The 26,629-nt window shown below is 40.3% G+C and overlaps 1 protein-coding gene across 1 annotated transcript; it reads right to left on the bottom strand.

Moving 5' to 3' along the window:
- Nucleotides 1-664: 664 nt before the first annotated feature.
- aebp1a (AE binding protein 1a) lies at nucleotides 665-25,180 on the bottom strand. The gene is made up of 19 exons (XM_052117219.1): nucleotides 24,636-25,180; nucleotides 18,663-18,920; nucleotides 17,114-17,191; nucleotides 16,930-17,013; nucleotides 13,475-13,537; nucleotides 13,291-13,350; nucleotides 12,737-12,814; nucleotides 10,661-10,770; nucleotides 8,820-8,959; nucleotides 8,600-8,684; nucleotides 7,367-7,511; nucleotides 7,019-7,098; nucleotides 6,737-6,860; nucleotides 6,305-6,501; nucleotides 6,040-6,213; nucleotides 3,946-4,330; nucleotides 3,632-3,771; nucleotides 3,409-3,508; nucleotides 665-1,525 (listed from the first exon to the last, which is right to left on the bottom strand). Exons 1-19 carry the CDS (start codon nucleotides 24,910-24,912, stop codon nucleotides 1,032-1,034), a joined length of 3,072 nt encoding a protein of 1,023 aa, XP_051973179.1. The 5' UTR covers nucleotides 24,913-25,180; the 3' UTR covers nucleotides 665-1,031.
- Nucleotides 25,181-26,629: the final 1,449 nt, after the last annotated feature.

The following is a 26,629-nucleotide window of genomic DNA, read 5'->3' as shown; positions in this document are numbered from 1 at the left end:
ATCCACGCACAACTCACCACGCGCCCCACCGAGAGCGAGAACCACATTCTAGTGACAACGAGGAGGTTACCCCATGTGACTCTACCCTCCCTAGCAACCGGGCCAATTTGGTTGCTTAGGAGACCTGACTGGAGTCACTCACCACGCTCTGGATTCAAACTCGTGACTCCAGGTAACCCAGACCCCCCATTTTTTTTAAGATTTTAGAAATATAAATAATAGATTATTCTGCATTCTCATAACAACACTTCTTTTACAAGAATTTCAACTTTTAATGAGATTTCAAGTTTTATTTTTACCGTCTCAGGACGGTTACTTTGGACAACACTCACCCTCAGGCACCGCCCCTGATTGGTGGGGGCCTATTCATTTGGATGTAATTGTTTTCTCCGGTTTAAGGCAGTGAGAGAGTGTTGTTGTATAGTTATTGTAATTATGTTTTCTGATTTTGCAGATTAGCTATCTTTCCCCCCTGTTTAGGCAGAGTATATGTTTATTATTCTGGCCTTGCCCCATCCCGAAGAATGAAATCCTCCCATATTTCCAAATAAAAGCCCATCTTGTTATCCTCTAAAAAGTCATTTTCTGGCATGTTGTGGAAAGCACTGGGGCTGGAGGTAAGAAAAGCTCTCTCTTGTCTGATGACGTGACAGTATGTATATATACAGTATATATAGAGAGAGTTCATACACATACTGTATACAGTTTTATTTGAAAATATGAGCACATAATAATATAAGTGTACACGAGCATGTAATGTGAAGGCAGTTCAGAAATTACATTTATAAATGGCTAATTTGTTTTGCCATATTTTAATAGTAATACCTCATTCTTGTGACAAGATATATTGAATTAAATAGCCTAACTATATTTGTTCTCTCTTCTATACTCTGTTCCACAAAGAGCATGTTGTAGGCTATTATAATACCCTGCAAGCTTACACATTTTAATCTCTATGGCAACTTAAAATACTAGAAAACCTGTGATAAACACAATGTTCCACACAATTTCATTTCTTTAAAAGCAACACCTCAGTAAGCATCTATGCTGTACTCAAAGTTATAGTCTTGACTGGTAGTAGTACTGTCCACTTCAAACCATGTGTCAAACCATGAGGTTGTAGTTTCTGTTGGCATTGTTGTGGTAGGGGGCGCAGTGGTGGTCGTTGTAGTTTTCATTGTGGTACTGCCTTTCATCTTCTCCATTCGCAGTTTGCGCAGGCGCAGCAGTCGCATGCGGCGCTGACGTTCATTCTGTGGGACAGCGGCGGGCCCTGTGCTCTCGACGGTCACGCGGCTGTTTGTGCTGCCTGTGGTGTTAGTAGGCATTCTTGGTTTCTTCCCACTCTGTGCCATGATTTGTCGGATCCGAGCCCAGTTAGATTTAGTTAGAGTGAAGCTGCAGGGAGTCGCGCTGGCATCATAGCCCACAATGCAAAGTCGCGTCTGCGATGTATACCCGTCCGCTCTTGCTGTCACGCGATACTCGCCTGGGTTCAGAAGACGCCAGTAATCACCGGTGGCAGCTGCAGCAAAATAAATAAGTAGGCTATGGTTCAATTACCTTTAATTCATATGGAATAATTCTATATAATAAACACAGGTTTAGTGCTGGGGTAAAGGAATTGTGCACACAAAAACCGACATATTCCAAGTCTTCGGAAGTCATATAGCTTTGCGTGAGAAACAGAAATCTTGGTGTCTCAAAAAACAATACGCTAGGTTTGATGTGTCCACAAGTGCCATTTGTACTACATGTGCACCAGAAATAATTTATTTTGAGAGCTGCGGAGTGCACGATTTCAGTGAATAACAACTTAAAGGGATAGTTCACCCAAAAATGAAAATTCTAGTGAATGGTGGCCAGTAGTGTTGTCAAAAGTACCGACTTCGGTACCAAGTCGGTACTGAAATTTTAAAAATGTGACACTTTGAGCGCTGTTGAGCGGAATCGTAAACATCTCTGATTGGCCATTGTGTTCTCGCGCTCATCGGATATGTCTGTGATTGGCTACAATGATCAACGCACGGGAGCGTTTGAGAGTACACGGAAGTGTTTGAAAGTTTTTAAAAAAAAAACGGGAGTGGGAGCTTTTGAAAGCACAAGCAGCAGTCTATCAGCGGACCGGTCCTGCTTTCAAACGCTCCCGTGTGTATCTGTGCAAGCGCTGTGTGAAGAGCGCCATTGATGTATATTTACATGTTTTGAAGCGCTGATCATTGTAGCCAATCACAGACATATCCGATGAGCGCGAGAACACAATGGCCAATCAGAAGTGTTTACGATTCCGCTCAACAGCGCTCAAAGCGTCACATTTTTAAAATTTCAGTACCGACTTGGTACCGAAGTCGGTACTTTTGACAACACTAGTGGCCAGAACTTTGAAGCTCCAAAAATCATATAAAAGCTGCGGAAAAGTAATCCATACGACTCCAGTGGTTTACTATATATCTTCTGAAGCGATGCAATCACTTTGGGTGAGAAACAGATCAATACTTCAATACTTTTTTACTATAAATCTCCACTTTCACTTTCAGAATGTGAAAGTGAAAGTGGAGATTTATAATAAAAAAGGACTTAAAGATTGATGCATTTCTCACCCACACCTTTCATATCACTTCTGAAGACATGGATTATACCACTGGAGTCTTATGGGTTACTTTTCTGTAGCTTTTATATTATTTTTAGAGCTTGAAAGGTCTGGTCACTATTATTTGCATTGTATGGACCTACGGAGCTGAGATATTCTTAAAAGTCTTTGTTTGTGTGGCATGAGGGTGAGTAAATGATAGGTTTTGAGTTAACTATCCATTTACATTTTAGGTATTCACACAAATCTGCGATAAAGACGCAGCAACTAACAAAAATATTAAACCTTTTAAAGGAAGAAAATATTTGTAATTAATATACCTTTAAAAACTATTTAGCCTATTTTTAAAATTTACAAAATTCAATTTAAAAACAAAATTCCATCAGACTGAAATGTGTAATATTAAACCAAATGTAATTAATAAAACATATTATAAAACGTATATTAACGTATTTTATTTTGAAAAAGATTAATCAATTGAATTTGATGGAATTTTGTTATGAATTTGAAACGCGTAAATCTTAAAATATTTTTTGGGAGTGTAGCCTACCTATCAAACGATATACCTATTTTGGACTACAGAGAGAGAGAGAGAGAGAGAGAGAGAGAGAGAGAGAGGGGGATGGTTTACATACAGTAAATGCATTCGCCTTGGTTTGCTCGAATGCTACATTGGGACAAAAAGTAATTAACTATGTAATGTTAGTTCATTTTCAACACTGATGTGGCTCGACATGTCAGCTTCGTTCCACAGAAGAAAGAAAATCACACAGGTTTGGAACAAGTGTCCCATTAATACCTACAGGTTTATCTGTTACCTGTTTTCACATCATGTTTGATGCCCTCCACAGAAATTGTTGCATTTGCTAGAAGATTCCCATCAGTGTCTCTCACAACTCCTTTAATACCTCGATGGACCTGCAGGTCACATGAAGAAAATGTGTGTTTTTTTGGCATTTCCTCTGTCGTTTAATGTGCATTTTTTCTTTAAAAGCTTTTTTGATGGGTGTAAATGCTAAATGATTGCATGTGTTTTGTAACCTGCTCAATGAAAGCTAGTAGAGCCTCTCGATTGTTTTCCCACTCCGTCGCCAACTCGCTCTCATGAGGAAACTTGTCACACCCAAGAAAGATAGAAATCTCGAAGCAGTTTGTGTGCAGGTAGCTGAAGTCGTTCATGCCTACATAAACACAAAATTGTGACTTATTATGAAAACAGACTGCAAAATTGTGAACAAAATGTCAGATGGGGAGAGTTTGGGAAACCAGTTTGAAAACAGTCATGTTTTTCACTTGTTTACTGCTAGAAGCCTAGAAATGATACACTTCAGCTTTAAGACAAAATTATTACATACTCCCCACGACCGGCTTCCAGCTGGCACGGTTGATGATGCCCTGGCCACCTGTGATATCATCGGTATGACAGGATCCACGGTGGGTCTCCGTCAGGGTCAAGTGACTGTGGGCGTACGTCATGGCCAGCCAGCGGAACAAGTTTTCGTCTGCCGTCTCGCGGAGAGCGCCCTCATTCTGGCGTTGAATCCTCGCCCATGTTTCCTCATTCATCTGGTGATACTCTGGCATGGTCTGGCTTCCCCTGCCATCCACGCCTGTTGCCCGGGGCGGTCGCTGCATGTCAAAGGGGTACGCAACAATCTTCTCTCCACCCTGTAGATTAGCACCCAGAACAAACGGCGTCCTTTCCATCCAAGTGATGATGGCTTTCGTTTCAACAGCGACCTAGATGAGATGAGCGCACATGAATGCCACCAAAATGTCAATATTGTTGTGCTAAAAGTGTTTTAGTGGCATGCCCAAAAATTGTAGGCTTAAAACTCTACAAAATAAAACCAAAGAGGGTCAATTGTTTGGTATCATTTTAAAGAAAATGTTTACCATTTTTTGAATGGCATAGATAATTATGAGACTTTCAGCCTAAGAAACTGCTAAACTTGAGCAAAAAATGTACTTTCTTATTTTTTTAATTTGACATATATATCTCAGGGTGTAAATAAGGTAGCTCAGAAAAATCAAATGTTTCCTGTAACTGAGTAAAATTTTGTGTTAATACGATAAAGTAGTCAGAAGTTATAGCATTACAAAAACAATTTATCCTAGTGTCCAAAAATGTCTCCAAACATCCAAAAGCCTCTCCAAACAAATTAAACACAATAATTGTGCATAATAACTAATTACACAACATTGACTAAAGTTATGCTCTCTCTCTAAAGCATGCAGGCACGAGTAACAAGATCTCATTCAGGTCCATTCTGTGTCATTTGAGTCATCATTGAGTCTGTGTCATGTATTTGGCGCCATCTCCTGGTGGCCATATGTAATTAGAGTGAACGATCCTCTCTGCCCGTATATGGATGACTTCCACTTCTGGTTGCAGCGATCTGAATCCTAATACAATTGGTTCCATAGCGTTTCATGATACTGGACAACGTATTACATCATTTACGATGAAGTCATCTGATCCAGGAAAGCTAACATGTTTTTAGCCAGATAGCAGATTATGTTCTGTGTTCATATTGTGCTTCGTGTGGATTATCTAATGATCTATGCATCCGATTACGTTGTGTGTGGGCACGTTTGAACAAGAATCCCCTCCTCTAAGTAATGGTGATATTTTATGTTCTGTTTACTTTTCATGAAATTACAAGAAATCGAAGCAACACCTGTTTACATGTAACATGTATGTCAAAGACATGCATTTAGCTATTACTTGCTTTATTTTTTTCTATGAGTAAAACAAATCTACTTGTTTGTGTCAAGTACAATAATATGTACAGTAGTGAAGAATTATTAATAAATTATCAAAACGGAGCACTTCTGATTTGTCAGCAAATTTCAAAGCACTTGTTCAGTTTTGATAATAATGTCTACATATATTGTAAAGTAGAGCTTCTAAGCTTTAAAATAATACTTATTAATATAGTTATTAATATTTTAAGAATTATTTTTGTCTCTGCGAGCGCCAAAATCTGGCAGAAGCAATTCGTATTTGTCATAATCACATTTTAATTGTGAATGTTGACACTGCATTTTATTTTTGTGTAATATTGAGGAAGAATAGTGATTACGCTTGCTGGAAAATAATACTCTGGGCTCTTTATTTTGTTGCACACTGCAAAAAATGTATTTTCATAATCAATATTTTTTTTCCATCCTTATTTTTATTTTTTTATTTTTCAAACATTCTTAAAACATTAGGCCAGATTCACAAAACAGTTTTAGAAATAATTTGAATCAGTTCGTTAGAAGGTATATAGCCATAAAATCACTTTTTTGCTTAAAAAAAAAAACATAAAATAAGAAATGATGGGCCAATCAGTTGCTTAATTCAAGAACTCTCTAAAAACAAGTTAAAAAAAATCTTAGGCAAGTTTGCTTCTCAAGTAAATGATTTTAAAGATATAAGGCGTAGTTTCTTCCGTTTCACTCACGGAGCCATTGAGGAAATTCTCAGGAATGGGAATGTGGTGATTTGGAACGACCCGTGGCACCCATCCCCTGTCCTCCGCGCCCCACAGAACACTGTTCAGGTCTGGGAAGTTCTGGAAGATGTCATAGCCCTCCTCTGTCCAGTGGCCTAAAGCCCAGTTGCCCATCTCAGAGCCCTGGAGACAAGAGCATCCGACCAGTAAACAATGAGTCTACATGATGAAAATAAATTAAACTGTCAGTAATTATTTGTTTTAAGTGTCACACCATTTCAAACGCCAACTCGTAGGCATCAGGGTTCAGTGACGGCACTAGATGTATACGAACTCCTTCAACAAGACGGCGCACTCGAGGATTGTCGTCGTTGTATTCCTTACACAAGAACTGCATAAGGAGAAGCAAAAGTTCCCGACCTAACACTTCATTCCCATGAAGCCCGGCGGTGTAACGGAATTCTGGCTCACCTATGAAAAAAGTGAAAAGTGTTTAATACTATACAAGACAAAAAGTTAGGGGTGCTCGATGACTTTCACAATTTAATTTAATCATTTAGCAGATGTTTATATTATAATGCCAGTGTATGTGTGTGTACAGTATGTACTATACAATATACATATATGTATATGTAAACATACAGTGCATATATACATATATACAGTATATCTGTGTAAAACTAAGGCAAACTCCCTTTGAAGATACCTTTCTCGTGTTCTCCAGGGTTATCGGAGATCTCCATGGCATACATCTTCAGCCCTTGAGAGCTTCTGCCGACGTTGTATATTCGGGTGATGTTTGGACATTCTTCATTTATAACCTTCATCATCTGTTTTACACACAGATACAGAACCCAAAGAAAACCAGACCACAGAAGAGCCGCAAATTAAAGTCCAAACTTCACACCCTGCATGTTCAGACGTGCATCTGAATCTTAGCTTTGACCTTGATGACCTTTAGAATACCTGTGTGCTGTAACAGTCTCACCTGACGCATCTCTTTGTAGTTGTGATGTCTGTAATCAAGGTCATCGGTAGGCGAAACGTCGTTCTCTGTCGGATAACTAGCTGTTGAAAAGTACAATTACACTTTAGTGATAAAATATGAATATGACATTTATTGATGTGATTGCCTATGCAAACTCATTCTGTTGCTAAGGTGCTCTAAGTGGTTGTTAATGAGTTGCCATGCAGTTACTAGGGTGTTCTGAGTTCTTGCTAGGAGGTTGCTTACAGGCTGAAGCAACAAAAGTATTAAGTCTGTGGGAGTTTTCAACCCGTTTTTGTCCACCGGGCTTATCGTTGCTTAGAAAAGTAATTACAGCTGAGGGCTTACTGGGTAACGGGCAGCCGAGGACCTCCAGTCTCATGCACAAACTGCCGTTCCAGCTCTGAGGGAGAATACGGATGTAACGCGCCACCACAGGATATGATAATTCAGCCATCACTGGAGTGTCCTTATCCACATTCCCATAAAAGAGCTGTGGGATACAGGATAACCAGGATTTAAACTCATCTATAGACTGAAACCGGAAGTATTTTTCACATTGATTTTTTCCCAAAGGGATTACATAAAATCCTTCATAAAAGAGTTCTAAGCCATGAGCCAAACCAACCATCTCCGAGGTGAATCACAACATTAAAAAAAGTATTTGAAAATCAGATATAATGACAAAGGTACAAGACTGTGTACTTAACGACTTAAATGCAGGAATTAACTACAATCCCATGAAGCAACATGACGTAATAGAATTAAAAGTGATGATAAAATCTAAAACTATTGATTTAAAGTTGTTATATAAACGATCCATTTGAAGTTTAGTGCAAAATGTTCAGATATATACAAACATAAAAGTCATTTTTCAGGGAAGTGGGTGGTCGCTGCAGAGCTCTTTTGGTGCACTTTGTTCGCTGCAGTTCTCTTATTGGTGGATAGTTTTTCCTTCAGGATAATTGTTCAGCACAAATTCCGCTATTAAGCAGGATTTTTGAAGAATAAAGTGTACTGATGGTTTCAACAGAAGCATATACCATCAGTTAACAACCTATGAGTTCAAGGTATGTCTGTCTTTAAAGATTTTTAATTTATCGTTTATAAGTAATGGAAAATGTATGGGATTTTTACTTCCAAAACAAGACTTGTTACACTCTATTACCACAAGAGAAAGTCTTGTAGAGACTAACATTTTAAATTATTTAAAAATAGTCAAACTTTCATTGTATTATTTGCACGTATGATCTTTGACTACAATGGAGATTAATGCTGTTTTAAAGTAGACTTTTGTCATTTCTACGCCACCAAATAAAAATGGTAAAATAATGACTGTTTCCGAGCAGGTTTCGCAGGTTTGTCCGCCCTGAACTCATGCTATTGGTTGATGCAATGATGCTGGTCAGGATGCTCAAACATGTCAAAAATATGTTATGATAACACCATAGAGTCACTTTGTTACACTTTCTGTGGGAATTAACCTGTTGCATAATACTTTGGGATACGAGAATGCTTTTTAACATCCAAAAGACTACACACATCACCTTTAAGTGTAGCATAAAGTGAATGTGAACTGACCCACTCGGCGTAACCATCATGCAGCACCATCCAATCACGGCTGTCGTTACTGAAGGCCATGAAATACGACGATACGAAGTCATTACTGGAAAATAATAAAATCAGAGAGTGGAATTATTATGGATTTGGTCTCCTTGTCTTTCTGCATAACTTGTTGCCAGGAACAGTTTGGCTCTACTCAGAGTCCAAATGTTTTTGTGCATGAGTCAACATCTCTTACTTAGATTCGGAATTCCTGCCCTGTGTGATGATCCCAGTGAACTCCACCTCTCGACGTGCGTCCATTTGAAACCAGTGCTCCTTCTCTTCTGTATCAGCACACCACGCTCCACCATAAACATCCTCCTCATCATCTGAACTCTGAAACACAATGACACAAGGCAGATTTGAACTTGCATTGCCCAAATGAGAACCACAGCTCAATGTGTCACGTACAATTAAAACATTTAAATGTTGAATGAACTTTTAAAAAAGCATTTCATGTAATCTTTTTGAAAGAACTAAGGCAGGATTGTGACAGTGTTCTCCGCCCATCTCTCAGGCTGTCCCATGTGCTGTTGTTTTCCTGTCTCCCTCGTGTTTCTCACAGGTGCTGCTAAGCAGCGCAATCAGCGTTACCATGCACGGTCGCCCTGTCATGCATGGGGAAGTTGGTCGTAACGGCCTCTGGTTGGGGTGTTGAAGAGACCATCCTCAAGCTTATTTTGGTGGCAGGTCTGGACGAGTCCATCCGTCCAGAGGAGCTGAGGCCGATTTTTCATTTGCCCTTTTAGGATTTGGTGGACCACCTCTGCCGGTTGGCAGAGACAGATGTCTGCTGCAGGGGTGGGGCATCAATTCACAAAATCCCGTCTCTGGAGAGGCCTGCCGAGCCCTCTGTTGGCCACCAGGAGGTGGTTACAGCTTCTTCAGGTACCTCTCTGGCTTCTTGACACTGTCGCCAGAGGAAGCATGCTACCAACCGGCAGGAGGCAGCTGCCGTTCACACTGCCAACTGCCAGGAGGTGGCGGCCATTCTCACTGCAGTTCCCCTACCGCTGCCAGCTCATGGCCATGGAGGCCGTCCCCCTGTCACTGCCAGTGCCCACAGCCACGGATGCTGTTCTCCTGTCACTGCCAGCACCCACGGCCATGGAGGACATTCCCCTGTCAAGATATTATGAAAAGTCAAGCTGTCAAGTTGCCATGCCAAGTCTAGTCACAACACTTTGTCAAATGGCTACACCTAGCCAAGCCACCATGCCGAATCAAGCCGCCAAGCCTAGTCAGACCACCAAGACAAGTCAGGCTGCCAAGCCAAGTCAGACTGCCAAACCAAGTCAGACTGCCAAACCAAGTCAGGCTGCCAAGCCAAGTCAGACTGCCAAGCCTAGTCAGGCCACCAAATCAAGCCACCACGCCAAGTCGTGCCATCAAGTCAAGTCACCACATCAAGTCAAGTTGTCATTGCCATGCCTAGTGAAGTCATCTCATCTATTCAAAATGTCACGCCAAGTCAAGCCGCCAAGTCAAGCTGCCAAGTCACGTCAAACTGTAATGATCCTGTCTCTTTGGTCTTGTTTTATTCTTGCTTTGGCTGGACTGTAACAGTTTCCTCCACCCATCTCTCAAGCTGTCCTGTATGCTGTTTTCCTCTCTCCGTCATTGCCATGGCAGTGCTGATTCACGCTGCTTGTGATTATTGGCAGCATTCTCTCCTTTGTCTTGTCTTCCCCGTCATATCGTTGTGTTTTGTTTCCAGTCCTGTCGAGTGTTCCTTTCTTTTCCAGTTTTCTCCAGTCGATTTGTTTTCAGATCTCGTTTTGTCTTGCTGTTATAATTGTCTCCCCTGTGAGAGTTTTTGTTTGTATTTAGTTGTGTTTTTGTTTCAATAAAAACCCTTTTTTTTATTGCTGTCCTGCATATTGGTTCCTTCCTTAAAAAAAAAACTTGACAATATGATTGCTTTGCGTCTGGGACCTCATTGCCATGTTGCAATATATTTTGCAATAATGACTATACATTATCCCTTACATAATATTTAAATTCCTCTAAACTGAATTTAATTGTGCATCTTCATACCTGCATGTTCAGGCGTCCTCTCAAAGCAGAATATCCATGATGAGACATAGAAGATGCCAAGATCTGATCATCTTCTACACGATGGGACTCCATGCCAAGTGGAGGACACTCTGAAAGATATGAAATACTGTGTCATTCTTTCTCCAGAAACTTCCATTTTGTTACAGACTCTTGAATCATCAAAGAGCCCTGAGATTTCACTCTAAACATTTGGATTGGAGAAGCTGACTGTTCTGAACAAAGGCTGCAGCTCAAGCCAACAGCAGGTCTGGACTGAGTCTGTCTGAGTGGTAATGTTGAGTCGAAAAACTCACTGTAGGACAGTTTCCAGTTAGAAAATAAAATCACTGTAAGGGATGTTGGTGCTGAGATTTGCTGCTTTCAGCTCAGACTCACTGAGCTGAAAGCTGAAATGCAGTACTAAATAATGCAAATTTCCATCACAAATGTCATTTCCAACACGTCTCAAATGATGTATTGTTTTTAATAAATTCTGTACTATGGGGTCTGGGTAGATCAGTGAGTATTGACGCTGACTACCACACCTGGCCTGGCATTCACGAGTTCGAAGCCAGGGTGTACTGAGAGACTCCAGCCAGGTCTCCTAAGCAACCAAATTGGCCGGTTGCTAGGGAGGGGGGAGTCACATGGGGTAACCTCCTCGTGTTCGCTATAATATGGTTCGCTCTCGGTGGGTCGCGGGGTGAGATGGGCGTGGATGCCGCGGTGGATGGTGTGAAGCCTCCACATGCAATATGTCTCAAGGGTAATGCGCTCAACAAGCCATGTGATAAGATGCAGGGATTGGCGGTCTCAGATGCGGAGGCAACTGGGATTTATTCCTCCGCCACCCGGATTGAGATTAGTCACTACGCCACCACAAGGACTTAAAGTGCATTGGGAATTGGGCATACCAAATTGTTTACATTACTGCTCTAACATAATGCATTCTTTTGTTTCCAAATCAGAAATAGGTTTTGTGAGGGGAGGTGGGGTGCTCCAAAATGTAATTTGTCAAGGGCCTCTTATTGTCTAGAACCGGCCCTGCTCTGTCATCCAATATCAATGTCAAATGTAAATAAAGTCAATCACTGACACATCAGCGCCACCTCAAGTAAGAAATAGCATGTATAATATGTACGTGTACACCCATGTGGCACGCATAAATTCAACATGATTATAGTGGTCATTGGTATGAATATATGTAGTACTAATTTCTTGTAATAAACTAAATATACTGTATATATATTTAAGTAATATCATACAAGAAGGAGTGCGATATGGCCCTATATCAGCACTGCTGTGATTCGGCGGCAGGTCGTGAGCCGTATATAATCACAGCAGTGCTGATATAGGGCCATATCGCACAATTGCAAGTGTGACATTGCTTATATATACAACAGTTCAATGAACAAGTAAATCTAAAACAAATTGGAAAAACCGAGTAAGGTCATAAAAACACATTTGTGCATGGAACTACTTACACGATGGATCAGAATCTGCTGTTGCTGGTTCAAAACAAATGATGCGTCCAAGCCTTCGTTAGTAATTCAAAAAGTTATTGGATAAACAAGGATGGATTGATGGGTGTGTGCGTGTCTCTCTCTCTCTCTCTCTCTCTCTCTCTCTCTGTGTGTGTGTGTGTGAGAGAGATAGGGAGAGACGGAGCGTGTGTGTCACCTGTTGCCACTCCCAAGCAGAGATGCTGTCCGCGTTCTGAAGGTCAGTTTTCTCAGTGGAAAAATAGCGTCCAAGCGGGGGTATTTCTCTCTATTTCGTGGTAGCGAAATGTCTAATGGACAGTTGTAATTGAATTTTCATGCAATAACTATTGTTTAGAATTAATTCACTCTTTGTTTAAAGTCTTTGAGTTTTAAAACGTTGTGATGGATTTTTTCTTTTTTTTTCTTCATATTTTAAGATTGAACGTCTGTTGGTTTTAATACAAATCCAACCATTGGACATAAAATTGGCTGTAGCTGAAGACCCATTTACCAGTCTAGTTATATAAGAGACTGTGTGCTTTTTCTGCTGTAATTCTACCGTGATTGGTGGTCGTCTTCCAGAAACACTCACTCTTTGGCTCAGCATGATGAGCTGTTTGCTTTCTCCTCTCCTCTTCCTCCTCTTCCCAAATCTTCCGGAGTTTTTCCGCTGTTATTGGGAACGAAGAAACATATTAGATGGATGAAGTAGCCTAGTCCAAACAAGTGTTCTTTGTTGTTTCTAGCCTTATGCCACAGTGAATCACATAAGTAAGGTAAAACTTAATATTTCAATGTATGGCAGAGACAAATCATAACTTTTACAAGATCAATGTTTAGTTTTTTTGCGAGGTTGATGACCTTTAATAATGATTTTTCTATCTGACAACTTTTAATAAATAGATCCTGTTTCTATTATATAACATTCTTAAAAGTTTATCTGACACAGCAAAAAAATCACAAGAACATTCCCAAAAGCACAGTTAATGACTTAATAAATCACAAACGTTTTTTTGTTACATATCTCATTTAACAGGCAGACCACCCAAAAAGCCAGTCAAAATACACAAGTAATAAAAGCAGTTTAACACTCTCTTCGATTAACACAAAGTCTTATTTTAATAAACGTGAAATTGATTTACGAACCCTTCTCCTCTTTGGCCTTCCTTGCTTTTTCCAGCTCTTCCTCCAACTTCTTTGCAGCCACTGATTTAAGATTTTAGAGAGAGGGTAAAAGTTTTCTCATAAAAGATGAAGAATTAAAAAACTGATTGACTAACTACATATTGATGTTTTCTGAATATAGAAGATTTAAATGGTACAAACGTACAATCAGAATAATCATATGCCTCATACCAGGGTGCAACTGTTTGAGGGGAATTGGAGGTTTCCTCTAGAAGAAAAGAAGTAAAAGAGAAGTTACATTTTTAGGCTATTAAAGTTTAAAATATTAACAATACTAACAGCGATGCTTGTTTTAGGGACCAACACTAATAAATAAAGTGGCAACTAATTTTCTTCCAGACACACTGATTATTTGGCCCCGCTCAAGATGGCGACGAGTATGGCTGCTGCGTTGTGAGCTCTGACCAAATGTTGCAGTTTTTTGTTTGTTTTTGTCTACAATTCTTATGTTTTTCATCTTAGATGTTGTCTGCCTTATGGTCTACGATAGACAAACACTTTTGGACACTGGTTCTGCAATAGCATACCGAAAACCGGACTTTAAATACCTCAATGCCGATCCGCCGTTTTCAAACACGACAGTGGAGCCCTTTGTCAAATGATACGGGGATTCATGAAGAGGATCAATAATAATAAATATAAAAATAAACTATTCTCCTCACCCTGGAAGGAGAACGCCATACTTAAAGGATTGTTTGCGAAGAAATTCCGTAGAATCGCTCCTGAAACTGGGGGAGCGAGACTCCCGTCGATAACGGAAGACAAGGAGGGGGAAAATGTCACGGATGAAAATGAAACGGGAGTTTATGACAACGATCTTCCTTTAAACAAAGTCAAACGTTACGGAGGTTTTCTTCGGAAATTCAGCCAAAGACACTCGAGCTTGTGGATCACAACAGCCGGCAGATTTTGCAGAAAAGATACGGCGGTTTCATGCGAAGAATTCGCCCGAAGTTGAGGTGGGACAACCAAAAGCGATATGGCGGCTTTTTACATCATCATTTTAAAATTTCTGCGCGCTCTGCCGAGGAACCCTCATCTTACGAGGACTACGGGTTATAGGTTACTTTAGCCCTTTGTCTGGGCAGCCGACTGCGAAAATGCAGCCGGAATAGGGGAAGGAGAGCCAGCGTTCTCATGAGACTTAAGACGTCACGCAAATCGACCTCTGCTACCCAGTATTCTACTGGCAAATGTTCAGTGTCTTGACAACAAACTCTGCGAACTAAGAGCGCGGAGCTCTTTCCAACGAGAGATGAGGGACTGCTGCATTGTCTGCATTATCTGCAGAAACAGAAACTTGGATATTTGCGGAGATTCCAGACTCAGCCATCGAACCCGCAGGGTTCTCAGTGCACCGAGCGGATAGAGCGAAAGACCTCTCAAGTAAAAGCAGAGGTGGTGGTGTATGTTTATGATCAACAAATCCTGGTGTGATCAGAGGAATGTACATTTTATGTACAGTAGTTCTGATCTCCTGATCTGGAATTTCTCATGCTTCTGTGTCAACCATTCTGGCTACCGAGGGAAATCACAGCGGTCATTATCACAGCTGTGTACATCCCACCGGGCACTCAAGGAGATGGTATGGGAGTATAAGTGAGCAGGAAACCACACACCCTGAGGCCTTTAAGGACTTTAACCAGGCCAACTTCAAGTCAATAGCACCGAAATAATACCAACACATCAGTTTCAACATACGGAGGTTCCAGGTTTTGGACCATTGCTACTCTCCCTTCCAGGATGGCTACAAATCCCTCCCCCACCCACCATTTGGCAAATCGGGCCACTCTTCCGTTCTGCTTCTGCCCGCTTACAGGCAGAAACTGAAACAGGAAGCACCCGCCCTCAGAACGATCCAGTGCTGGTAAGACCAATCAGATTCTGTGCTACAAGACTGGTTTGATCACGCGGACTGGGAGATGTTCCGATCCGCCTCTGATGACGACATCCAGGTCTACGCTGATAGCGTAACGTGTTTCATCAGGAAGTGCATAGAGAATGTTGTACTGACCAAAACAATATGGATCTACCCTAACCAGAAACCTTGGATTAATAGCGATGTCTGTGCGGACCTCCGCTTTTAATTCTGGGAATGCGAAGGAGCATAATCAGTCAGAGCAGCCAAACGCCAGTACATGGACAAGATTCAAGGACAGTTTAACACCACTGACTCTAGAAGCATGTGGCAGGGAATTATTATCATCATGGACTTCGAAGGTCCAAAAAAAACTCTGCCGTGAACACTGCCGCCTCTCTCCTGGATGAGCAAAATACTTTTTATGCTCGTTTCGCGGGAAATAACACAGCCCTCGTGGAGTGAGCTCTCACGGCCGAAGCTACAGATGTTAGTTCACTCTCCGTCTCTGTAGCGGATGTAACCAGATCCTTCCGACAGCTGCATATCTGTAAAGCCGTGGGCCCAGACGGCATTCCTGGTCATGTCATCAGAGCGTTCGTGAACCAGCTGGCTGGTGTTTTTACAGATGTTTTCAACCTTTCCCTCTCTTTGTCTGTAGCCCCCGCATGCTTTAAAATGTCCACCATTGTGCCTGTCCCAAAGCAATCCAAAATCACTTGCTTAAATGACTGGCATCCGGTTGCTCTGACCCCATCATCAGCAAATGCTTTGAGAGACTAATCAGAGATTACATCTGCTCTGTGCTGCCCGCCTCACTGGACTCACTGCAGATATCACTCAACAATCACTCCATACCACAACAATCACTCCACTAATGATACCATTGCATCTACACTACACTGCTCTCTCCCAACTGGAAAAAAGGAACACATATGTGAGAATGCTGTTTGTACGTTACAATGTACCAAGCTTGATGAGAAACTCCGGGCTCTGGGCCTAAATAGCTTGCTGTGCAGCTGGATCCTGGACTTCCTGTCAGGCAGACGTTAGGTGATTAGAATGGGCAGCAACATCTCCTCATCACTGGCCCTCAACACTGGAGTCCCGCAGGGCTGTGTTTTCAGCCCACTCCTGTATTCCCTGTACACACATGACTGTGTGGCAACATAGCTTCAATGCTATCATTATGTTTGCTGATGATACGGTGGTAGGTCTGATCACTGACAATGAAAAAACAGCCTACAGATAGGAGGTGCACACACTAACATGCTGGTGTCAGGACCACAACCTCTCCCTCAATGTCAGCAAGACCAAGGAGCTTGTAGTGGACTTCAGGAGGAAAGACAGAGAACACAGCCCCATCACTATCAATGGAGTACCTGTGGAGAGAGTCAGCAGCTTCAAGTTCCTCGGTGTCCACATTACTGAGGAAGTCACATGGTCCGTCCACACTGAGGCCATTGCGAAGGCTCACCAGCACCTCTTCTTCCTGAAATGGCTGAGGAAGTTTGGAATGAACCACCACATCCTCACACTGTTCTACACCAGCACTGTAGAGAGCACTGTTTAAATAATCTGATGATTATTGTAAATTGGTAGATGTCTCATCACTGTCATGACTGCTATATTGCTCAGAACTGCACCCAAGAATATCACCCTCTGTTGCACTTGTGTATATGGTTGAGTGACAATAAAGGGATTTGGTTTTGATTAGATTTTTAGTATCAGCTCTTGATTACCTGGGATGGGTAAGTATATACTTGGGTCATCTGTACTGGAGGGCTTCTTGACTTTCGGGATGAGGTCCGGTTCTGGAACTTCATCTATTAGGTAAAATAAACGTTTATTATTAGTGGTATTTTAAGTGTGTACTCTTGCTCTTACCAAAGACCATGATTGTTATGTATGATGTGGTAAACTTACATTTGGCATCCCAGTAATCTGGGTCATGCTCTTTGATTAAGGGGGGTGTTGTGGCCTCTTTCTTGTTGTGGACGTTCACTGAAATTAAAGTTAGAAGAGAGAGAAAACCAAAGAGAAAGATTAATTCGTAAGAAGGTGTATTTTGATGGTAAAACTGCCCCTAACATATGTAAATTTTAGGGATTTTCAGGATTGGCTCCTAAGTATTAAGTCAGGTCTGCAGTCGCTCTCTCGATCCGGATCCTTGCGAGGGGAGAAATGAGAGACACAGACACAGAGCATGCATCAAAGATTGTGCGTCTTTGATATTACTGATAATACTTTTTGTATTTTTTCCTGTAAAAATATCTAAAAATCCTTAAAACAAGATCAATTTGATTTATCTTGTTTTAGAAACAACACTGCGTAAGATATTTCATTTTTTCAAAGAATGTATTTTTAACGTGTATTTTGTCTCACTGTACTGGCAGAGTTTTTTGGCAGAGAAATCTACCAGTGCTGAAGAAGTAATCCAAAGTATTTAGAATACGTTACTGACCTTGAGTAATCTAACGGAATACTTAAAAAATTACATACGGCATTTATTCTGTAATCTGTAATGGAATACATTTCAAAAGTAACCCTCCCAACCCTGCCTCGTCTGCATGCATCCACCTCTTGCAGGCCGGACGTTTCCTTGTCCACCCTGGAGGAGGGGGATCACTGGTATATAGATCTGTCATGTTCATGAACCGAATGATGCTGTATACTGGTGTGGTTATGCCATAAATTAACTTCCAAATCGTATTATCAAAACATATTCGCTTCCATGCAATGTGCTAACATGTTTTATGGCATTGGTAGGTGATTGCTAACAAGTTCTTTGACTTCATTAGGCATTGCTAGTGCTAGCTGGTTGCTAACACGTTCTATGGCATTGCTAGGGGATTGCTAACACATTATTTGGCTTTGTTAGGCATTGCAATGTGCTAACATATTCTATGGCATTGCTAGGTGGTTTCTAACAAGTTATTTGGCTGTGTTAGTCATTGCAATGTGCTAACGTGTTTTATGGCATTGGTAGGTGGTTGCTAACAAGTTCTATGGCATTGCTAGGGGATTGCTAACACATTCTTTGGCTTTGTAAGGCATTGCTAGTGCTAGGTGGTTGCTAACATGTTTTATGGTGATGCTAAGCGTTGCGTGGTGGTTCATAACGTGTTCAATGGCATTGTTAAGTGGTTGCTAACATGTTCTTTGTCATTGCTAGGCATTGCTAGGTGGTTGCTAATGCGTTCTGTGGTGTTGGGAGGTCTTGCTAGGTGTTTTGGGTGATTAAACTTACTTTTTTAACCTCATTCTAATGTTTGACTGTACTTTATTGTGGAAAATATTGTTTGTTGTCATTCTATGAACTCCATCTCCATTTCCATCTTTTTTGGTGACACTGTTATAAATACTGAAGAAAAAATCTTATATGGAAAGACACATTTTTAGGAATTATGAAACACACAACCTCATGAGGATTTACTTCAAAATATAAATGCACTGGAAGTTTGTATGTACATACACGTGTCCCATCCCAGTTCTAAAAGAAGTTTTTCCTCCTCTTCCTCCATTGTTGTCTTTCTGGTTGGTTGAGTTTCTCTGGACTTCGGTGTTGTGGTGGGCTTTGGTGCCTTTGTCTTTTTGGTGGGTTTTGGAGGCTTTGGTTTCTTGGTGGGCTTTGGTGGTTTTGGTTTCTTTGTTGGTTTCGGTGGCTTGGGTTTTTTGGTGGGTTTGGGTTTCTTGGCTTTGGCTTCCTTCTCAGCCGCCTTTTTTGCTTTTGCTAGAGAGACAGAGTTGTAAAATGATTTCAGCTTCACCGTAATAAGGAGAACAGTAATATATATACTACTACAATTCAAGTTCAGTTTTAAGATGAAACAGATGTGTTTTGTCTCCCTCCAGCTCACAGGAAACCTGCTGTCCAAAATCTAGCACAACATCATTAATCCAGCAGAGTTAAACAGCTGAGGAAAACTCATGATGACTGAAAATTTCAAAGCTTTAGCTTCATTTTGGAAACATGAGGGAAACTTACACAGACACACTGGCCATTTGTAGTTATTTTAAAACAGTGCTTTGCCACAAACCTGTCAATAGTACCCAAAATGTTATTGCTATAGGTTGCTCTTTCATCGCTCACCAGACTCAAAGGATTGATGTCTGAGTTCATATTGAGATCTCTGACTTTTGATTGCAGACTTTTTGTATCTTGGCAAATCTGAGGACATTTTTGAAATCTGTTCTCAAACACATCAAAGAGAGCCTTTATAAGGTTTTAAAGCTTTTATAGTTGCCATAAACTACTCAAAATACTGTGACTGTAGAAGCAGCCTATGAAATACTATCAGATTAAAGCTGATTTGAAACGATGTGTGTTGTAAAAAGCACTATACAAATAAAAATGACTTGACTTGGGGAAAAAATGACTTGAAAGGTATCTCTCTTGTCCAAAACATCTAATCTTGTATGAATTACTATGAAAGTTTACATCCGCATATCTCTCCAGGTACGTGTAAGAAAGAAAGAACATGTTAATATCTTAGTTGTTTCTCCTAGACAGCATTTTAAAGAAGATTAAATGGAAATCCAATATTTTTTAAATGTTTCTCCCAATGTGCCTCCTCTAGAGTGTCAGAAGAGATCACAACAGCATCTCAAACTGTGCTCAGATTCGCCAAGATACCGAAGTCTGTTATCAAAAGAGATCCACATTCATTTTATAGATCTATAAATTGACTTTACACAATTGACTGAATAAACTCGCTCCCTCAATTGAATTGAGTTATGGCGTTTCCAAATCTTGTGTAATTAAGTTCACTTAACTTGAGGGTGGTATTGAATTAGCATAGCTATTTAAGTGAAAGGTGCTGTAAGCCATTTTAGCTGTTCTACTTCCACGAGACTGAGCCGTTGATTTAGCCACGCCCCTCTCTCCAAAACATGCCCTCCAAAGATGCCAAATGAGCTTTATTGAGACCGACATCGTGCAGAAACAACAGCATCAAAATAGCGCCCTCAACTGACAATGGTTATGAACAACATGGCATAAAAATGCCATTAAGCCTCAATAATTCGCAAATGCGCAAGAAGAACTAAAATAGAGATAACAGGGTCTAACTTGACCAAAGGGGACACAGATCACACATGAAACAACTATTTGCAACAAAACAACATAAATAATACCTCAAAACACTTTAAACCTCCATTCATTTGTTAATAACAACTATTTAAATTCCCTCATATGTTTCCTTTGACCAAGGAAACATAATTAAATAATTTAAGCGGAGAGGGAGATAAAGGGGAGACGGAGTGGCCGCTGTGTGTGTGTGCGTGCGTCTATATGTTTTATGTGTTTTAAGATTATTTCTGTAATATTTCTGGAAGGAGGAGGGATGCGCTGTCGTGGAGTCCTCGTCGCTTCCATCCGCCAGGGGACAGAGGAGTTGCGGCCGCTGGGAGTTGGAGGAACCACTGCCATCCACTAGGGGTCGGAGGACACACTGCCGTCTACCCGGGGAGGAGCGGCTGTCGTCCACCAGAGGGCGGAGGAATGGTTGAGTGGTGTCGGGGGACTGGCAAGCAAATTTCTCTCTCTCTCTCTCTCTCTCTGTCCCTCCCGCTTGCCCTTTCCCTCTTCCCTCCCCTCGTCTCTCCCCAGGTTCCCAGGAAGCGGGGTGGACCATCGGATAGCGGAACGGCCGGAAGGGCAGCGTTTCCCCTCCAGAGATGGGTTGGGGGGGGAGTAGGCCAGTCCTGATGGCGCCTCGGCCTGAATCGGGTGGGGAGACACCAGTTCGGGAGAGAAAGAGAGAGAGAGACACACAGGTGGCTAATGTGTGTGTGTGTGTGTGTGTGTGTGTGTGCGTGCGTCACACAGTATGTTTTATGTTATTTTAAGTTTATTTCTGTAATTCAACTTTCGTTGATGCTCAGCCGGTTCCCGCCTCCTCCTTGCCCATCCTTTACCCATTACAGAATTAAAAGATTTCTTTGAGTTACATTGACGTGTCTAATTTTGTTGGGTTTACCCAATTCAACTAGGTTCTTTCTACACAAAGTGTTTGTGTTGAGATTTCATAGTCATTTTAAGTTAAGAAAATCTTATTTCAAACACGTTGAAGCACTGTATCAAGTTCAGCCAAATAGCTGAATAGCTATGCCTCTCCAAGACCCCAAATTTCCTGTCCGACACCTTTACGTTTATCATGTAAAAGTCTGCAGCGACTAATGGAGACCCGTCATATACGCATGGCACTTTCAAATGGCTTCAGATCAGATAACTGTGACTGTTTCGATGCAAACCAAATGTGTGACCCCGAACCACTCAGCAAAACAGAGAGAGAGTAGGTGATAGGACGGAGGGGTTCTGGGAATGGTTTGTATTCAAGGCTCATAATGTTTTCAGAAACCATCTGTGATTCTCATTCAACACTTTTCTACTCCACAACTGTAATTTCACTTCCACATGGTTCATGTGTCACAGAAAAAAAACAGCATGTAGAAAGCGTGTCATTGGTCCGACCAGACGGTAAAGGGTTTGGCTGAGCCAGATATCTGACAAAAAACAGGAAGATTGGAGATTGGAGGAAGACCGCTCCAATCTTCTGCCAACAAAAACCTACAACTGAGTCATTAAAACCAGCAATGCAAAAAATATTTTCTTAATCAGATTTTTGTCCTACTTGACTTGTTATCAGAGAAAATACAGTATATTGAATTTTTATTAAAGTTATGCAGTTATGCACTGGGGACATGATTTTCAATGAAGCTGTTTACTGCATTGATTGTGCACTGATGCTAAATGCTATAGCTAAAACTATCCTATACGTTATACATTTTTATTTATTATTCTTTGCTATTGAAATATCTGAGGTATGCCTATGTGTAGGGTTGTCAAGATTATGAAATTTGGCCAAAGATTAATTATCAAGCAAATAATTGCGATTATGACAATTAATTGCCTGTTTAGGGCTTTCGCGATTAATTGGCACACAAACAGTTGTGCTTATGCCGATTAATTGCCTATTTAGGGATTTCACAATTAATTGTCAAGCGAATAATTGCGATTATGCTGATTGCTTGTCTGTTTAGGACTTTCGAGGTTAATTGTCAATGATAATTAATTGTCTGTTCGGGGCTTTCGCGATTAATTGTCAAGCAAATAATTGCGATTATGCCGGTTATTTGTCTGTTTCGGGCTTTCACGATTAATTGTCAATGATAATTAATTGTCTGTTCGGGGCTTTCGCGATTAATTGTCAAGCAAATAATTGCGCTTATGATGATTAATTTGCCGTTTAGGGCTTTCGCGATTAATTGTCACGCAAATAATTGCGATTATGCCGCTTAATTGTCTATTTGGGGCTTTCGCGGTTAATTGTCAAACAAATAATTGTGATTATGGCGATTAATTGCCTGTTTAGGGCTTTCATGCTTAATTGTCACGCAAATAATTGCGATTATGCCGCTTAATTGTCTATTTGGGGCTTTCGCGGTTAATTGTCAAGCAAATAATTGCGCTTATGATGATTAATTTGCCGTTTAGGGCTTTCGCGATTAATTGTCAAGCAAATAATTGTGATTATGGCGATTAATTGCCTGTTTAGGGCTTTCATGCTTAATTGTCACGCAAATAATTGCGATTATGCCGCTTAATTGTCTATTTGGGGCTTTCGCGGTTAATTGTCAAGCAAATAATTGCCCTTATGCCGATTACTTGTCTGTTTAGGACTTTCGCGGTTAATTGTCAAGCAAATAATTGCGATTTTGGCGCTTAATTGCCTGTTTAGGGCTTTCATGCTTAATTGTCACGCAAATAATTGCGATTATGCCGCTTAATTGTCTATTTGGGGCTTTCGTGGTTAATTGTCAAACAAATAATTGCGATTATGCCGATTACTTGTCTGTTTAGGACTTTCGCGGTTAATTGTCAAACAAATAATTGTGATTATGGCGATTAATTGCCTGTTTAGGGCTTTCATGCTTAATTGTCACGCAAATAATTGCGATTATGCCGCTTAATTGTCTATTTGGGGCTTTCGCGGTTAATTGTCAAGCAAATAATTGCGCTTATGATGATTAATTTGCCGTTTAGGGCTTTCGCGATTAATTGTCAAGCAAATAATTGTGATTATGGCGATTAATTGCCTGTTTAGGGCTTTCATGCTTAATTGTCACGCAAATAATTGCGATTATGCCGCTTAATTGTCTATTTGGGGCTTTCGCGGTTAATTGTCAAGCAAATAATTGCCCTTATGCCGATTACTTGTCTGTTTAGGACTTTCGCGGTTAATTGTCAAGCAAATAATTGCGATTTTGGCGCTTAATTGCCTGTTTAGGGCTTTCATGCTTAATTGTCACGCAAATAATTGCGATTATGCCGCTTAATTGTCTATTTGGGGCTTTCGTGGTTAATTGTCAAACAAATAATTGCGATTATGCCGATTACTTGTCTGTTTAGGACTTTCGCGGTTAATTGTCAAGCAAATAATTGCGATTATGCCGCTTAATTGTCTGTTTCGGGCTTTCACGATTAATTGTCAAGCAAATAATTTTGATTATGGTGATTAATTGTCTGTTTAGGGCTTTCGCGGTTAATTGTCAAGCAAATAATTACGATTATGCCGCTTAATTGTCTATTTTGGGCTTTCACGATTAATTATCAAGCTAATATTTGCGCTTATGCCGATTAATTGCCTGTTTAGGGCTTTCACGATTACTTGTCATATTAATTGTCACATTTCTTAAGGTGGATGTGTACATTATTTACATATTTAAATTCAAATATATAATTAAAATAATACAATTGGGATATATAATTCCCTTTTAAGGATTTAAAAACGTACATAATCATATATCAAATATCAAATTATTTCTGAATACTATAAATACTATACTTAAGTTTTGGTCCGTTTTACCTTTACACTGTTGTTATTGGAACTCATATATAGTTTTGGATTAAAATGCATCTATTTGGGCATTAAAATGTGCTTTGAATTAGAAGTGCACAATAATCAGATGATTATTTAATAATCGCGACAGGCGTAGGTTTATGAACTAAAAAGATTTTTAAAAAAGTAATTGATGGTAATACATACAATTATAGTTTGATACTGTGATCTTTAGATTAAAAAGGAATTCACTGTAATTAATGAGTGACAATACAGGAAGTTTTCTGTGATGCAAAGCATGTTAAATATTGTTTGATGTTATTATTGGAATTGAATGGCCATTTTACTGTTATTATACAGTTATACCCTAAGGAGTACAGTAAGTGTTAACAGTAAAGACTCAAAGCAATAGTTCACTTAAAAATTAAAACAACTTCATGTTGTTCCAAACCCATGTGACCTTCTTTCTTCCATAAAACATAAATGAAGATGTTAGCCAGACAGCCTCAGTCACAGATGCAAACCACGAGAACAACAAAAAAAGAGCCAATATTTATAATTCTGCTCCTCTACTAAACTTTAAACACTTTGTAAACACTGCTTACCAGCTAATACCTCTTCAGGCGTCTTTTTACCCTTTGGTTTGTCTTTGTCAGACATCTCTTCTGCATTAGGCTCATCCATCTGAGTGTCTTCTGAAAATCCATCCTGTATTTCTTCTCTTCTTGAACTAATAGCACTGTTTTCCTTAATCTGGGTGCTCCTTGTTTTCTGGTTGGACCTCTCAGAAACTGCTGAGTCAACGTTAATAACAAATGACAAAATCCAGCACAGTGCAAACAAAATTGGCAACAGAGGAACCCTAGAAGTCTGCATTTTCATCGAGGCTCTTCTACAGACACATCAAGGTTTGGAAGGGTGTGAATTTGGAGTGGTCAGTGGTTCCTTCTTCAAATGGAAACTTCAAAGAAGACCTCTGACAAAGAGGAAACTAGTCGGCTGGGTTTCGTTAGATTGCCTTTGAAGGGTTGACCCAAATGTTTGGTGTCTTCTGGAATGTGCCGGAGATGGAATCAATGAAGATGTAACAGGGATTGAGGCTGTTGTTCTCTCTAACAGGGGAATGGAATTTCACTGACATCCCCCTCCAAGAATGAGTGAAGACAAACCCCACAGAAAAAAAGATCATGTTTAAGGGGAGGAGACTTAGAGAGAGAGAGAGAAAAATACTTGAGGACAGTTTGCGCTTCTTGGATGATAATAAAAAGGAAGCGCTCGAGCCCCTCCGTGATGGACAGCACTCCAAATCCGTTTACTTTAATGTGCACCAGGACTATATGAACTACTGAACTGGTGAATGAGGTGTATATAATGTCTCATTTGTTTTTCCTTGACAACAGTAAGATTAAATGGAGAACAAATGTAAACGTTCGCCAAAGTCTCCTGCTGTCATCTACATTTACATGTATTGATTTGTTAGTCACTTTTATCCAAAGCGACTTGCATAAGAGGAATAATACACCATAAGATATTCATCTTAAGGAGACAGTGGGACGAAAAGTGCTGTATTACAAAGTTTCACCAGCATTAAAATGTCAGTATCAGATGTTTCTCTTTAGAAAAGAAGACCCTTGAGTTTCCCTTGATCTCACATTTAACAGATAATATTTTCAAGTACACACTATTCTTGGTTGCTTTAACTAGAACTTCTCAAGGGAGGTTTATTAACTTTGCATTACAAGCATATTTGACTCAGTTTGTGCTTGTACATTTTACTCAAGCAATGTAGCACTGAATGAAGCCTTGCTTTTAAAGTATACAAGCAATTCAATGCTTTTTTAACATGCTTAATTATGTATCCATTTCATTTATGCATTTGGCAGACGCTTTTATCCAAAGCGACTTACAAAGTGAGCAACCTGGAGTTAAGTGCCTTGCTCAAGGACACAATGGTGGTGACTGTGGGGATCGAACCAGCAACCTTCTGATTACCAGTTATGTGCTTTAGCCCACTACGCCACCACTGCATTGACGGGTCAATTTTGACCCAGTGGCATTCAAGCTTATAAATCGTTCATAACCTGATGGTTTTCATCAGGGCTGGACTGGGAAGAGAAATCGGCCTGGGATTTTACATAGCAACTGGCGGGAGGGTGTTCGCTGTCCTTTTCTGCATAACGCGGCACCGTTTTGTGGTCCGTTCTGCATAACGCGTCGACTCACTTTAGCCCATTTTAAAATGAAACAGCTAAAAAATCGTAATAATAATTTAAATGTAATAATCACGCAATAATAATGGCAGAATTTAAATTCAAATGCAAAATGCTGTTTTAATTGTATTTTTATTTGTATCGTTTATTTTTTTATTTCATTTTCAACATGTAAATTCTGTGTCAACGAGTGGGTGGTGCTCATCGTTTAATACAGTGCTTCTCACACTAGGGGGCGCTGAGAGGTTAAAGGGTGATGTTCATTTCATGTGTCCTTCCGAGAATCCTCGATACAGCGCTTTTCGGGCCGCAAGAGTTGTGATATCAAGTATACATTTAAAAATACCAAGCATTACAGAAAAATGCATTACTGATATTTGTTGAGTTCA

The sequence above is a fragment of the Xyrauchen texanus genome, chromosome 44 (assembly GCF_025860055.1).
Source record: "Xyrauchen texanus isolate HMW12.3.18 chromosome 44, RBS_HiC_50CHRs, whole genome shotgun sequence".
Taxonomy (NCBI): Eukaryota; Metazoa; Chordata; class Actinopteri; order Cypriniformes; family Catostomidae; genus Xyrauchen; species Xyrauchen texanus.
The sequence above is the reverse complement of the archived record's forward strand: the minus strand, read 5'-3'. Positions and strand labels throughout refer to the sequence as shown.

What these genes read in the sequence shown, in the direction of transcription:
- aebp1a (XM_052117219.1), bottom strand. Translation starts at nt 24,912, where the DNA reads ATGAAAATGCAGACTTCTAGGGTTCCTCTGTTGCCAATTTTGTTTGCA. An exon ending in TATATACTTACCCATCCCAG is followed by an intron (nt 13,538 to 16,929) that starts GTAATCAAGAGC and finishes CTTTTCTTCTAG; the next exon opens with AGGAAACCTCCAATTCCCCT. An exon ending in GGCATATGATTATTCTGATT is followed by an intron (nt 13,351 to 13,474) that starts GTACGTTTGTAC and finishes ATCTTAAATCAG; the next exon opens with TGGCTGCAAAGAAGTTGGAG.